Genomic DNA, 16,096 nt, shown 5'->3' with positions numbered 1-16,096 from the left:
GCCGTAGTTTACCCCTCATGGATAATGGGCTTTAAATGTATGTTGTGGATGCAGCCCAGGTCTCTTTGCAATGGGAGCTCAAGGACTGCAAGGTTGCACAAACACCATTCGTTTAAAGCCCATTTAAAGTCCATTGCATATGAATTGGAATACAAAAGAGGGTGGTATGAGGAGGTCCGGGAAACAAGTAAATGTAAGAGAGGTGATGAAAAGATGGAATTGTTTTTAACTGTTTTTTCTTTTTTTTGTATTTTGTATTTTGTATTTTTCCTTTTTATTGTTAATTTTCTTATTAATGTAATCTTTTTCTTTTCTTTGAAATTTTAATAAATATCATTTAAAAAAAAATAAAGTCCATTGCATAAAGTCCGTTTAAGGCAGAGACATCACCTTGCCAACAAAGGTCCATATAGTTCAAGCCATGGTTTTCCCAGTAGTGATGTATGGAAGTGAGAGCTGGACCACAAAGAAGGCTGATCGCCAAAGAATTGATGCTTTTGAATTATGGTGCTGGAGGAGACTCTTGAGAGTCCCATGGACTGCAAGAAGATCAAACCTCTCCATTCTGAAGGAAATCAGCCCTGAGTGCTCACTGGAAGGACAGATCCTGAAGCTGAGGCTCCAAGACTTTGGCCACCTCAGGAGAAGAGAAGACTCCCTGGAAAAGACCCTGATGTTGGGAAAGATGGAGGGCGCAAGGAGAAGGGGACGGCAGAGGACGAGATGGTGGGACAGTGTTCTCGAAGCTACCAGCATGAGTTTGACCAAACTGCGGGAGGCAGTGGAAGACGGGAGGGCCTGGCGTGCTCTGGTCCAGGGGGTCACGAAGAGGCGGACACGACTAAACGACTAAACAATAAACAAAAGTCCATTGCAAGGACAGTTTCCAGGATTCAGGGCTTGTGTGTGTGTGTGTTTATCTGCACCATGTGCAACACAGCCCAGGTTGTAATGGAAGGTCAAGGAATCTCATTTCTTTCTTTGATAGACTTTTTAGCACAGTGGATCAGGGGAATGTGGCCGTAATGTATCTTGATTTCAGTAAGGCTTTTGACAAAGTTAGAAATGCTAGAAGGAGTGTTTCTGGGCATGTGCAGAGAGGCTCAGCTACACATATATACACCCTGAGCTTAGTTTCCCCTCGGTTTTCTTCTGCAACACTTTATCTCAAATATCCTCTGAACGCTCTTACTCCCAGTACTTGATATCTGGGTTTGACCTTGGTTGCTCGATTTCTGCATTTGATATCCACAACGTGATAAGTAACGTTCAAAGGTATCTCATCTTTGGCAGCCGGTAGTTTAGGAGATTTTTATTCCTGATGCACGACAGAAGCAATCAGGAGATAGCCAGTGAGATTAAAAGTACAATTCCAGGTTAAAAAGCACACGCACACGTGGATTTGAAGTTCAAACCCCACATTGTGCATTCGAAATTGGAATGGAGAAGTAAATATTTCGGAATATAAGATAAGAACATAAGAAGAGACTTCTGGATCAGGCCAGGAATGCAGCTAGTCCACCATTTAGGGTTGCCATATTTGCAAAAGTACCCCCAAAGTTGCCGAGCTATTTTTTTTTAACAAAGTCACCCCCCCCCCCGAAACACGATGACTTGCCTTGCCTAAGATCCACCTTTCAGGAAAAAAACCCAATTTCACCTTGGAAATCCCATTGATATCCGGGAAAATGTAGGGCAGCCCTAAGTATCCTCTTCTCTCAGTGGCCAACCAGATGTCCATTATGGGGAACCTGCAATCAGGATTCGAACACAAGATCACAACTCTCCCCTCCTGCATTTCCAGCAACTCGTATTCAGAAGCATTTATGCCTCCAGATGTTGGAGGGCAGATCATAGCCATCCTGGCTGGTAGCCATCAATAGCCCTCTCTTCCTCTATTAATTTGTCTAATCCTCTTGTAAAGCTACCCAGGTGGCTGGTCCTCACTGTTTCCCGTGGCAGGGAGTTCCATAGTCTAACTCGGTGCTGACTGAAGTAAGACTTTCTTTTCTCCTCCCCCAATCTTCCAACATTCACCTTTACCGGATGACCACTGGTTCTAGTGCTCCTATGGCAACCACAAGAGGGGGGAAATGGTCTTAGGTTCGAATCCTGATTGTGGGCTTTGCTTTGGGGCCACCGTGAGAACAGCATGCTGGGACTAGACAGGCAAATGACTTGATCCAGCAGGCTTTCCTTACGTTCTTCCGAAGTTCAAATCCAGCATTTAGCATTTGAAATTTGGAGAATTTGAGCGCTTATGAATATTTTGGGCTATTTATCTCAATCTTCACATGCGCGTGTTGCAGATGCAAAACATGACATGCCTAATTGGCTGAGACACTCCCCATTCATTCTCTCTCTCTCTCTCTCTCTCACACACACACACTGCTGAAACCTCATTCCAATGCTTGAGATTGCTCCTCTCTCTCTCTCTCTCTCTCTCTCTCTCTCTCTCTCTCTCTCTCTCCAAATATCTATTGCATGCACTGCCCGTTCCATTGCAGGCACTGTTTGAAATTTCACACGCTCCTCTCAAGCCCAGACCCGCTTTTGCAAAACAGATATTGAGGCTGCCTTTCCATCTGTTGCTCTGACCCCTTCCTTAACAACGGAGTTTTTATTCTGTTCGTGGACTATCCACCTGCCAGCCTTTGGTCCGCTGTTGAGAGCACGGGGTCAGAACTGCGCGGCTTCCCCTGAGCACGCTCAGGTGCCTTTCACTTTCCGCTGAGTAATTTCAGTCCGCTCCCCATGTTTAGCACTGCTGGGCACTCAGAGGGCAATCTGTTGCGGGTGTCAGGGTGACCTGCCTCCATCCTGCCCCATTCATGGTAAGAAGGAGCAGCAGCGGTGGTTGGTGCCCACTGAGAGTGGTAGGGCAGAATGCGGGGAGCCCACCAGCAGGTGGCGCCAGAGCCAATGACGGCAGAGCCAGCTCATTCTTACTCCGTCCCCATCCTCTTGAATACTGAGACGAAGGGGTGGGGAGCTGACGGCCAGCTGGACCAGATGAAAGTAAGGAGGCAGTGGGGGAGCTTGGAGGAATTGAAGTTGCTGGAGGGAGCGCCCCGTTTTCCCTAATGGACCGACCTCAAACAATATTGGAAGCCTCCATGGTGTTGGCTCCCATTAACCCATATATCCTGATACACCTCGGGCATCACTTTCCATCTTCGTCTCTCCAACTCCACCACTGGTCACCTGAAGGTCTCCTGCAGTCTCAAATGACACTGAACTTTTTTCTCCTCTTGCCTTGAATGGCCTCCCAGAAAATCTTCATGATCCCCTTGCTCTGAATGGGTGGAGTGGTTTCCAAAAGTCTTCTCCTTGCCCTTGCTCTGAACGGGCTGAAGAGTTTCCAAAGGTCTTCTCCTTGCCCTTGCTCTGAACGGGCTGAACGGTTTCCAAAGGTCTTCTCCTTGCCCTTGCTCTGAACGGGCTGAACGGTTTCCAAAGTTCTTCTCCTTGCCTGTGGTCTGAATGGGCTGAATGGTTTCCAAAGGTCTTCTCCTTGCCTGTGCTCTGAATGGGCTGAACCGTTTCCAAAGGTCTTCTCCTTGCCCTTGCTCTGAATGGGCTGAACTGTTTCCAAAGGTCTTCTCCTTGCCTGTGCTCTGAATGGGCTGAATGGTTTCCAAAGGTCTTCTCCTTGCCCTTGTTCTGAACGGGCTGAAGAGTTTCCAAAGGTCTTCTCCTTGCCCTTGCTCTGAACGGGCTGAACCATTTCCAAAGGTCTTCTCCTTGCCCTTGCTCTGAACGGGCTGAACGGTTTCCAAAGGTCCTCTCCTTGCCTGTGCTCTGAATGGGCTGAACGGTTTCCAAAGGTCTTCTCCTTGCCCTTGCTCTGAACGGGCTGAACGGTTTCCAAAGGTCTTCTCCTTGCCCTTGCTCTGAACGGGCTGAACCATTTCCAAAGTCCTTCTCCTTGCCTTTGCTCTGAATGGGCTGATCCATTTCCAAAGGTCTTCTCCTTGCCTTTGCTCTGAATGGGCTGATCCATTTCCAAAGGTCTTCTCCTTGCCCTTGCTCTGAACGGGCTGAACGGTTTCCAAAGGTCTTCTCCTTGCCTGTGCTCTGAATGGGCTGAATGGTTTCCAAAGGTCTTCTCCTTGCCCTTGTTCTGAACGGGCTGAAGAGTTTCCAAAGGTCTTCTCCTTGCCCTTGCTCTGAACGGGCTGAACCGTTTCCAAAGGTCTTCTCCTTGCCCTTGCTCTGAATGGGCTGAACTGTTTCCAAAGGTCTTCTCCTTGCCTGTGCTCTGAATGGGCTGAATGGTTTCCAAAGGTCTTCTCCTTGCCCTTGTTCTGAATGGGCTGAATGGTTTCCAAAGGTCTTCTCCTTGCCCTTGCTCTGAACGGGCTGAACGGTTTCCAAAGGTCTTCTCCTTGCCCTTGCTCTGAACGGGCTGAACGGTTTCCAAAGGTCTTCTCCTTGCCCTTGCTCTGAACGGGCTGAACAGTTTCCAAAGCTCTTCTCCTTGCCCTTGCTCTGAATGGGTTGGATGGTTTCCTGAGAACTCCACAGGTCTTTCTTCTCCTTGCCCTTGCTCTGAACAGGCTTACAGAGTGCTGCCACCTCCTCCTTCCTTCGGATTCCTCCTCACAACCTACTCCTTCGGTGATGTCTTTGGACTACTGCAGCTGGCTCAAATACATGCAAAAGAAATGATGGTGGGTTTTATTCTCTCCCCCCCCCCGAGCCCCGTCTTAATCTTCCTCTCCTGCCTCCCGCACCTCAGGCAGACCACGTCGGTGATATTGAGCTTGCCAAAATCTCTCTCACTGTCCAGCACACACAGGCGCAAGAGGAAACGCAGCTCACCATCTGCGATTGATGGAGTAAAGACGGTCTGGCGACCAGTTCAAGGCTGTTCCTTCACCAGGGAAGAAAGAAATGAATCCCTGGAACAGAAAACAAAACAAAAAACCACTTCTCTTCCCACTCGGCTGCCCGCCCTTGTTCATCAGCTCCAAAGCAAGCAGGCAGCTATCCTCATTTCCAAGAATGGATGAGCTCTGCAGGGCTATCGCACCTGGTCCCTCTGATAATGGAAAAGCGTATTTGGATGAAGCCGCAGAGGTCAACACATGGAAATGGCATTTGCAAGCAAGTAATTAGCAGCTAACAGCTACATGCCAGCAATGCAGGGAGACCAGAAGCTACTGGGTGGGAGGGAAGGGGTCTCTGTATGAAAGAGTCAAGAAAAGGTTTCTTGAATCACTCTATGTTCAGGGGAAGTGGGGAATCCAGCCGCCTTGGGAGGTAAAGGTAAAGGGACCCCTGACCATTAGGTCCAGTCATGGCCGACTCTGGGGTTGCGGCGCTCATCTCGCTTTACTGGCCGAGGGAGCTGGCGTACAGCTTCCAGGTCATGTGGCCAGCATGACTAAGCCGCTTCTGGCGAACCAGAGCAGCGCGCGGAAATGCCGTTTACCTTCCCGCTGGAGCGGTACCTATTTATCTACTTGCACTTTGATGTGCTTTCGAACTGCTAGGTTGGCAGGAGCTGGGACCGAGCAACGGGAGCTCACCCCATCACGGGGATTCAAACCACCAACCTTCTGATCGGCAAAGTCCTAGGCTCTGTGGTTTAACCCACAGCGCCACCCATGTCCCGCCTTGGGAGAGGTGCCTTCAATTCATCGTGCTGGGTTTTCAAAGAACTTTACAGGTCTTGCCCTTGTTGGCTCCCGTAATCCCTTATATCCTGATACATCAGCCATCGCTTTCCACCTTCGTTCACCCAGCTCCACCACCGGCAAGCTCTCCTGCACTCTCAAGAACACCTCCCAGGAGATCTTCACGTTGCCCTTGCTCTGAATGGGCTTAATGGTTTCCAAAGATCTTGCTCAGATCTTGCCCTTGCTCAGAATGGGCTTAATGGTTTCCAGAGATCTTGCCCTTGCTCAGAATGGGCTTAATGGGTTTCAAAGCACTTCCAAGGTCTTCTCCTTGCACCTGCTCGGAATGGGCCTAGGGGGCAGGGTCCACACTCACCCTGAACTGCTAAAAGACACTCCTGGGAGGCTCCTGGGAGATTGCTGGAACAACTCTTGGGTTGGGGCAACTGGCTAAAATGTTTTACAATTTTTTAAACGGTTCGAATTTTGGTTTCTCTGTTTTGTTTTGGTTGGATTGGTGTTGGTTAAATGTTTAGTTGGGGTTGGCGGTTATTTTAATTTGGGTATAACTGTAAACTTTTTATTATTATTGCTATTATTATTAGTTTCTATTGATTTACTGGTTTGTTTGTTGCTTGTTTAGGATATTCTGTTTTTTAATGTTTGATGTTTTGGTGTGTTTTTATATATGCTGTTTATATATGCTGCTGTAAGTCACCCAGAGTGGCTGGGGAAACCCAGCCAGATGGGCGGGATATAAATTAAAAAATTGTTGTTGTTGTTGTTAGATGATGATTATGGAGAGCTGGACTTCCACTCTATTCCCAGAAGTGGCTTTTACATCTTGCGAAAGCACAAACAGAATACGGAAATTAAGAGATAGGGAGACGCCAGGGTAAATGGAATAAATTGCTGAATGAATGCAGCCGAAGGTCATGATTGCACCCTGCTTTGAGACCACTTTAAGCAGTTGTGGCTCCCCCCCCCCCCATGAATCCTGGGAGCTATAGTTCGTGAAGGGTACGGAGAGCTGTTAGAAGACCCCTCTTCCCTTCCCAGGGGTACAATTCCCAGAGCAGTTTAACAATCGACCTTGTAGCTCTAGGAGGAGAAGAGGGAATCTCCTAGCAAGTCCCAGCACCCTCAAAAACTACAACTCCCAGCAATCTCTGGGGGAAGCCAAAACTGTTCTCATACCGCTGTCAATAAATGGCATAAATGTGACCTAATGGTGTTCCTTTTGTGTTGAACTCAGCAGGATGGAGGAAGGAGAGGAAACTAGAATCAGTTGGCCTCTTGCGCCCCCTACTGTTAGGCTCCCAGCCTTCTGCCCTACCGGTCACAACGGCTGCTGCTGCTGATATATATAAATATATATATCAAATATATAAAATATATAAAAGGATGTCACATAGAGGAGGGAGAAAGGTTGTTTTCTGCTGCTCCAGAGAAGCGGACACGGAGCAATGGATCCAAACTGCAAGAAAGAAGATTCCACCTCAACATTAGGAAGAACTTCCTGACAGTAAGAGCTGTTCGACAGTGGAATTTGCTGCCAAGGAGTGTGGTGGGGTCTCCTTCTTTGGAGGTCTTTAAGCAGAGGCTTGACAACCATATGTCAGGAGTGCTCTGATGGTGTTTCCTGCTTGGCAGGGGGTTGGACTCGATGGCCCTTGTGGTCTCTTCCAACTCTAGGATTCTATGATTCTATGATCTGAATGGGGCAGAACGGTGGTGAGATTGGTGCCGTGGGGTTCACACTGACTCAAGGGTCGAATTGGCAGCTGGGTGCCCACCAGAGCCGCTGTTTAACTGGGCACGCATCAGTGACACTGGCGTTGGGAGAGCAGCTCGGTGGCTTTGCCCCACAACCACACACAGGGGGCGCTACTGCATTCCGTACAGGCCTAACTGTAAGCTCCTTTGGGGCAGGGACCCTATGATTTCTCCCTATCACTTCTCCAAGCCAAGGAACCAGGCAGAGGGCCTTCTCGGTGGTGGCACCCGCCCTGTGGAACGCCCTCCCACCAGATGTCAAAGAGAAAAACAACTACCAGACTTTTAGAAGACATCTGAAGGCAGCCCTATTTAGGGAAGCTTTTAATGTTTGATGTATTACTGTATTTTAATATTTTGCTGGAAGCCGCCCAGAGCGGCTGGGGAAACCCAGCCAGATGGGCGGGGTATAAATAAATTATTATTATTATTAATATTAAGCAGGTAGAGAAAACTTACTCTCCTGCTCTCAAAACACTTGAACTCACGGGCATCCAGTGAAACTGCGTGTTGGAAGATTCAGGACGGGTAAAAGAAAGTCCTTCATACAGCACTTGGTTAACCTGTGGAACTCCCTGCCACAAGAGGCAGTGAAGGCCACCAATCTGAATGGTTTAAAACAGGCTTCCTCAACCTCTGCCCTCCAGGTGTTTTGGGACTACAACTCCCATGATCCCTAGCGAGCAGGACCAGTGGTCAGGGACGATGGGAATTGTAGTCTCAAAACATCTGGAGGGCCGAGATTGAGGAAGCCTGGTTTAAAAAGAGGATTCGACAAAGTCACGGAGGAGAGGGCTATCGATGGCTACTAGGAACGGCTCGGCTCTGCCTCTATGGTTTGAGGCAGCAAAACTTCTGAATACCAGTTGCTGGAAACAGCAGGAGGGGAGAAGGGTCTTGTGTTCGAATCCGGATTGCAGGTTTCCTATTGGGGCATCTGTTTGGCCATAGTGAGAACAGGGTGTTGGACTAGGTGGGACCCTGGCCCCTTATCCTGCAGGCTCCTCCTATATACTGTTGCAGGGATTTATGTATAGGTTGGGGGAGGGGTTGCCCCTCCAGCAGATATCATGCACATGCAGCCCACTACCAAAACCAGCATCGCTTTTGTGACTTGTCCCCACAAAACACTTCATCACAGTTTCTTCCTATCTATTCAAAGGGCCTCTGCTGCACGATACCAAATGTAAGAATTCACTGATAAATGCATCTATGTACTGGCTCACTGGGAAAACTTCAGAAATTCATATAGACAGGTGAGCTCAGCTACTCAGCAGCCCCTCTGCCTGAGTGATAATCCCTGGCCTCCTGATACCTGAGTGCCAGACAGGTAGCCATTCCAGAAAGAACAAACCCAGATGAAGACAAAAGGGTGGGATGAACTTGGCTGGGAAACAGGGAAATGTAAAGATCTCTTTTGTTACACTTGATGGGTGTTTGGTGGGGGGCAAGGGGAGCCATGGGGCAGGGTTCAGGATGCTCAGATTACTGCCACCAGACCTCCCCTTTCATGATGTAACCATGATGTAGTTTTGGGGGGGGTGTAACATGGGGATGAGCAGCTAATAAAAGTTTGGGTTCTCTCTTGTTCTGGGCTTCCATCTTGTTCCACCTGGTGGCAGGTGGGAGTCCTGTCGCGACAGTCTTCAATAAAGACCAAGCCTACTGGCTGCTGTTTTGCTCTGGTATTCCTGGCTGGTGTCCTTGTTTTTTGTCCAAGGGAGCCCTCAGATTTCTCCATTAACAATACTGTGTACAGGAGCTTTCTCCAACCTCCAGATATTTTGTACTAAAATTCCTCTATCAGCCCCGCAGCTAAGTCACAGCAAAAATGCCACGCGACTGATTACGACATTTTGCAAACGATTCACGCGCAGCGCTTGCGGCCTCCTTCTTGCAATGAATTAAAATACTGGTTTGCTTTAATAATGGGTTAGGCTTCGATTTTCATTAGCTGGGCTGGAACTTGAAAGGGATCTTTGGCTCTGGTGTGCTATTCCTAAGAGGGAATGAAATAAATATATATCCCTGGTTGGCCTAAGAATGATGGGAGCTTCTTTCAGACAAAATTACATGTAGCTTCCTTTAGAAAGCTTGCTCTATTGAGGCCTGGCAACGTGCAGATTGATTTCAGCCGACGAATCAGTTAAAGCGAAGGTGATTAATCCTCTGGCATCACATAACATAAGACTGCATTTGCCAATAATAGGTGAATTTGTGGCATTCAAATTTCGGGTGTGTGTGTGTTAGGTTTCCTCTGCACATCCAACAGTACAGGTTGAATCCTGACAAGACAGAAGTACTGTTTTTGGGGGACAGGAGGCGGGCGGGTGTGGAGGACTCCCTGGTCCTGAATGGAGTAACTGTGCCCCTGAAGGACCAGGTGCGCAGCCTGGGAGTCATTTTGGACTCACAGCTGTCCATGGAGGCGCAGGTCTATTCTGGGTCCAGGGCAGCTCCATCTGGTATGCAGGCTAAGACCCTACCTGCCCGCGGACTGTCTCACCAGAGTGGTGCATGCTCTAGTTATCTCTCACTTGGACTACTGCAACGCACTCTGCATGGGTCTACCCTTGATGGTGACCCGGAAACTGCAATTAATCCAGAATGCGGCAGCTAGACTGGTGACTGGGAGCGGCCGCCGGGACCACATAACACCGGTTCTGAGAGATCTGCATTTGCTCCCAGTACGTTTCCGAGCACAATTCAAAGTGTTGGTGCTGACCTTCAAAGCCCTAAATGGCCTCGGTCCTGTATACCTGAAGGAGTGTCTCCACCCCCATCATTCAGCCCGGACACTGAGGTCCAGCGCCAAGGGCCTTCTGGCGGTTCCCTCACTGCGAGAAGTGAGGTTACAGGGAACCAGGCAGAGGGCCTTCTCGGTAGTGGCGCCCACCCTTCAGATGTGAAGGAAATAAGCAGCTATCCTATCTTTAAAAGACATCTGAAGGCAGCCCTGTTTAGGGAAGTTTTTAATATTTAACACTGTACTGTTTTTAACACTTGATTGGGAGCTGCCCAGAGTGGCTGGGGAAAGTCAGACAGATGGGCGGGGTATAAATAATAAATTATTATTATTATTATTATTATTATTATTACATTGCATGCCACTCTAAAAGCCCAGAAAATGTACACTGTGAACTGGGCACATCATCTGGGCACCGCAGTCAAAGTAGGATAGTGCCAGGCTGGAAGGTGTGCAGAGGAGACTCTGGAAGCCAAACCTTGTGAGAAACAGTTGAGGGAGCTGGGTCTGTTTAGCCTGGAGAAGAGGAGATTGACAGGAGATATGGGTGCCATCTTTAATTGACTCTGGAGATGACAACTGATACAGTGGTACCTTAGTTGTCAAACGGCTTGGCTCCCGAACAAATCGGCTCCTGAACACCGCAAGTGTTCCAGTTTGCGAATGTTTTTTGGAAGCCGAACGTCCGACGCTGCTTCCATTTGAGTGCAGGAAGCTCCTGCAGCCAATTGGAAGCCACATTTTGTTGTTGTTGAGTCGTTTAGTTATGTCTGACTCTTCGTGACCCCCTGGACCAGAGCACGCCAGGCACTCCTGTCTTCCACTGACTCCCACAGTTTGGTCAAACTCATGCTGGTAGCTTCGAGAACACTGTTCAACCATCTCATCCTCTGTTGTCCCCTTCTCCTTGTGCCCTCCATCTTTCCCAACATCAGGGTCTTTTCCAGGGAGTCTTCTCTTCTCATGAGGTGGCCAAAGTCTTGGAGCCTCAGCTTCAGGATCTGTCCTTCCAGTGAGCACTCAGGGCTGATTTCTTTCAGAATGGAGAGGTTTGATCTATCCCCTTCATGGATCACCTGCCTTGCCGTGGCGAAGGGGCTTGAATAACTCAGAGAAGCTATGAGCTATGCCGTGCAGGGCCACCCAAGATGGACAGGTCATAGTGGAGAGTTTTGACCAAATGTGATCCACCTGGAGCAGGAACTGGCAAGCCACTCTAGTATCCCTTACAAGAAAACTCCATGGACAAAGACAACAGGAAGCCACGCTATGATAGGAATTTTGAGGTCTTAGATATATGGTAATGTTCATAAGTGTACCAACTAAGCATGTACATAGATCAGCACAGGAAGACCGACCTGAAACCATTTTGATTCCCCAACTGACCAAATGTTTTCCCTGCAAGGAGGGAGGGGGAGGGGCAGGGAGGCTTCCCATTGTCTCAGGAATTGAGTAATCAGCATTTTAATTGGCGACAGACTATCAGGAAAGGAAATCAGATAATCTGGCAAACAGGAAAAACAACATTCAAATTTCTGTTTTAGACCGCCTTTTCTGTGATGTAGGTATGATGTATCTGGAGGTGGTCTTGATCTACAGGGTGGCAATTTCAAGAGTCTATATAAGGCCTTGCGCGCCATTGTTCTGGGTTCCTCCTCCCTCCTGCGGGTGAGGGGAGCACCCTGTTGCAACAGATCAATAAAGATCAGGCTTATTAGCTGCTTTGCTTCTCAATATTTTTCTCCTACCAATAGGGAACCCACATAAGGACTCTACATGGGCTCTTGGATACCCCACAAGGGAAAAGGGGCAGATTTTGGTTACAACAATGCGTTGGTTTTTGAACGGCTCCGGGAGTCGAACGGACTCCCGGAACGGATTAAGTTCGACAACCAAGGTACCACCGTATCAAGAAAAAGTTTCTAACAATGAGAGCTATTTGACAGTGGAACAGAAGACCTGGAGAGGTGGTGGACTTTGCTTCGTTGGAGACTTTGAAACAAGAGGTTGGGTGCCAGGGATTCTTGGGCCGAGATTCCCGCATTGCAGGGGGTTGGACTAGATGACCCCCTGGGGTCTCGTTCATCTCTACAGTTCTCCGATTCTGGCAAAATGCATTAGATTGAAATCGAACGCAGCCTTTCCCTGGGCGTCCTTGGACCTGTTTGCCAACACTTCCAACTCCCCCCCCCCAGTCCATATCCTGTCCCCCCCCACCCCAGGAATAACATAAACCAGACTGGGCTGCAGTTCACACACAAAAGATTTAATCACCTCCGAAAAAGCAGCCACACCCTGTGATGGAGGAAGAGGAGCTGGATGGCACTGGGAGAACTGGGAGGGCGGGGAATGGATGATGGCGAGGGGGGGGGGGGACATCAGGACAAAGAGGTCAGGGCAATGGCCGGGTGTGGCAGGCACAGGTTTTTAATGTAAAAACTTGTGTTCATCAACACTCAAACGTTTTTGGGGGTTTGACCTTGAAAAGAAATAAGAGAGGGCATGGGGGGGGGGAGTTGCAGGGGAGAAGGGAGGGAGGGATCTTGCATGACTTTATATGGGGGTGGGAACAGGGTCGATTTCAAAGGTTTTAAGGAAAAAGGAAAGGGGAGTCTGGATGTCATCAATGTTGAAAGTGGGGCAGCTGAGATGGAGGACCATAGATTTTGGGCGGGTGGGGAGGGAGGCGTGGGCTGGCAGAAATGGGGGCGAAGGCAGGGAAATTGGGGGGGGGGGGGGTTGGTCGACGAGTTCAAATGACTTTTCCGATGAATGAACACACCAAACACAGAATTTCTTTTTATCTAGACCAGCCAGATACAATAAATATAGTAACCGAATATTGTCTCCGTGGGTCCTGGGGGTGGGGTGTGCAGCAAATGGGAAGGGGCCCCCCACCCCTCCCTTCCCTTAAGTCGGACCACCACCCCGGTAGTAGTTTTTCTGTGGTCTTATGCTCAGTTCTCTCCTGAAATAATTCCCCCCCAATTCTCTCCTTTTTTTTTTTTATTGGAACAGTTATTAATGCATAAAGAGGAGGAAAGGGGAAAAAAAGAAAGAAAAGGATCTTTGTTTAGTTTTTCGTGTCATCTGTGCATATGTGTCTTTCCTTGGCCTCCCGCCACCCCCCAACCCCCCTCCCCCTTTCCCAATGCTCTTGAGCACTCCACAGCCCCCCTATCTCTCTCTCTCTCTCTCTCCCAACACCCTCTTTCCGGGAAACCGAACTTTCTCCCCCTTTCAGCGAAAAAATCATGGTTCAGTTCCCCTTTCTCAATCTCTCTCTCTCTCTCTCTCTCTCTTTGTGGCTCGGTTAAGGCACCGCCGCAGGAGATTCTGGAAACGAGCGGTCGATTGCAGAAGAGGTTGGGGGGCAAAGGGGGGCGGGCCGGATCCGCCCCTTGCCCCCCGTGAATATTTCGGCCTGCGTCTCTCTCTCCCCCCGGCCACCTTCCCTGTCTCCCTTCCTTGGTTGCTCTGCCCCCAACAAGTTGTGCGTCCGGCAAGTCCGTCCGTCTGTCCGTCCGCCCCCCCTCCCTGCCGCCCGGCCCCCGCTTTTCAGACTGTGCTTTCGAGCATCCATTCTGTGCTGCTAAAAGTGACCCTCCTGTGGCTCAGGGGGTCCTCGTCCGAGTTCAATTGGGAGGTGGACATGTGTCGCTTTGTCCGTGCCCGGCGTGGGTAGCTGTGGCTCTGAAACAGCGAGTAGTCCCCGTCGAAGGAGTGCCGGTGATGGTGAGTCCTGGACAACTCGCGCGTGGGGAATCCCACCAAGCCGCCAGCAACGCCCATCTTGGCCCGCAACGGCGGCCCCGAACCGGCGTCCTTGACCAAGCACAAGGAAACCGTTGAGCCCCTCAGGGCACCTTCTGCCTGCCCTTCGTCAGAAGACAAGATGGCCACCGTCTGGAGGCTGGTGGCCATCTTGGAGCCTCCTCGGCTGTCCAGCTCCGTCAAGGCAACGTCTTGGCGGCTGGGCGCCTCTCCTGCAGCGTCCCCCCTCGGAGGAGGCTCCTTGGAAGCCACTTCTTGGAGAGTCTCGTATTTGTCCTTGGAGGCCGAGCGGGGAAGGGCGTGGGCGTGAGGCTGGTTCCCGTTGGTCTGCGAGTAGACGTTGCTGACTTTGGCTTTCTTGTGCTCCTCCTGCCCGCTGTAGACTTTGTACCGGATCATGAGGATGATGATGAAGACCAGGACGGAGGCCACGATGATGCCCCCGATGATGATGATCATGGTGCCCCCCAGGAACTGGGTGTGAAGCGAGTGGCACTGGGTGGCCTCGCCCTCTGTGGTGAACTGGACACAGCCCACCACCCGGGTGGCCGTCAGGGACGTCACCCCGTCGTCGTAGACGGCCAGGACGCACAGGTCGTAGTCCCGTCCGGCTGCCAAGTCATTCACCAGGAAGGTCTTGCTGGACGAGGGGATCATCCTAGGGGGGCGAGGAGAGAAGGAGACATTGGGATCAAACAAATTGAGGGTTAGAAACAGCACCCAGCCACCCCTTCCTCTCTCACGGGCCTCATTCTTGCATGGCTTAGGGCCCTCGTATCTACGGGACCGCCTCTCCTGGTCTGCCCCGCAGAGGACATTAAGGTCCATGAATAACCACAGTTTAGAGGTCCCGGGCCCTAAGGAAATCAGACTATCCTCCACCAGGGCCAGGGCCTTCTCAGTGATAGCTCCCACCTGGTGGAATGCTCTGTCCCAGGAGACCACGGCCCTGCAGAATTTAACCTCCTTCCGCTTGGCCTGTAAGACAGAGCTATTCCACCTGGCCTTTAATTTGAATTCAGCCTGATCTTTTATTTCCCTTCCCTTCTCTTCCCTCCCCCTCCCCTTTTATGAAGATCACCCGCTCTGAGACCCCACAGCTAATTCTCCCCTGGCCTCCTCGCTGGCCCAAGTAGGACCAATTCAGCCAGCTAGCCCTGGAGATTATCAAATTGATTTTTGAATTTTATTGTCATTCATGTTTTCACATTGTATTATATGATGTCTTTATAATTAAGTGTTTTAAATTTGTTGTTAGCCGCCCTGAGCCCGGTTTTTGAACCGGAAAGGGTGGGGTGTAAATAAAAATTTATTATTATTATTATTATTATTATTATTATTATTATGTAACTTTCACAAAATCATAGAATTGTAGAGTTGGAAGGGACCCAGGGGTCATCTAGTCCAACCCGCTGCAATGCAGGAATCTCAACTCAAGCATCCATTGTAGATGGCCATCCAACCACTGCTTAAAAATCTGCAAGGAAGGAGAGTCCACCACATCCCAAGGGAGGCCACTCCACTGTCGAACAGCTCTTACTGTCAGAAAGTAATGTTTAGTCGGAATCTCCTTTCTTGTAACTTGATGCCATGGGTTTGAGTCCTACCTTCCAGAGGAGGAGAAAACAAGCTTGTTCCATCTTTCACATGACAGCCCTTTTTATACTGGGAGATGGCAGAGGAGGGTGACCAAAATGATCAAGGGTCTGGAAACCAAACCTTACGAGGAACGGTGGAAGGAGTTGGGCATGTTTAGCCTGGAAAAGAGGAAACTGAGAGGAGATAGGATAGCCATCCTCTAATATCTGAAGTCACATGGAAGATGGAAGAAGTTTGTTTCTGCTTTTCTGAATCATCATCATCATCATATATTCTTTTTCTTTGGCGATCACTCATATCTGAGTAAGATTGTTTTTCATGAACACGATCTTAACAGTGAGTCTGTAAGTGACTGTGGAGGCCAATTCTGGATCCACACGTCCTTCCACAGTGGGGACATTGGTTTCCGGGCGGGAGTTGACCCCGGTGTGGATTTGCCAAGCGTGCCTTCCTCTTAGCACGTCTCATGGGTCAAGGCTGTTCTCCAACTGGAGCGCTCACAGGCCAATGTTTCCCAATTGTTGGTGTTTATACTACATTTTTAAAGATTTGCATTGAGATGGTCTTTAAACCTCTT

General features: G+C 49.5%; 1 protein-coding gene across 3 annotated transcripts in view; it reads right to left on the bottom strand.

Moving 5' to 3' along the window:
* Positions 1–13,339: 13,339 nt before the first annotated feature.
* The window catches only part of LRFN1 (leucine rich repeat and fibronectin type III domain containing 1), a 135,440-nt gene continuing 132,683 nt past the window's right edge, over positions 13,340–16,096 (bottom strand). For all 3 annotated transcript variants that reach the window (XM_081018749.1, XM_081018751.1, XM_081018750.1), the window contains exon 3: positions 13,340–14,578. In XM_081018749.1, coding sequence (XP_080874875.1) covers positions 13,705–14,578 — 874 coding nt within the window. In that variant the 3' untranslated portion in view covers positions 13,340–13,704. The remainder of the gene's footprint in view (positions 14,579–16,096) is intronic.

This window comes from Podarcis pityusensis (genome assembly GCF_964106645.2).
Source record: "Podarcis pityusensis genome assembly, chromosome: 8".
NCBI lineage: Eukaryota > Metazoa > Chordata > Lepidosauria > Squamata > Lacertidae > Podarcis > Podarcis pityusensis.
Note: the sequence above shows the minus strand (reverse complement) of the source record. Positions and strands in the feature narration are given on the sequence as shown.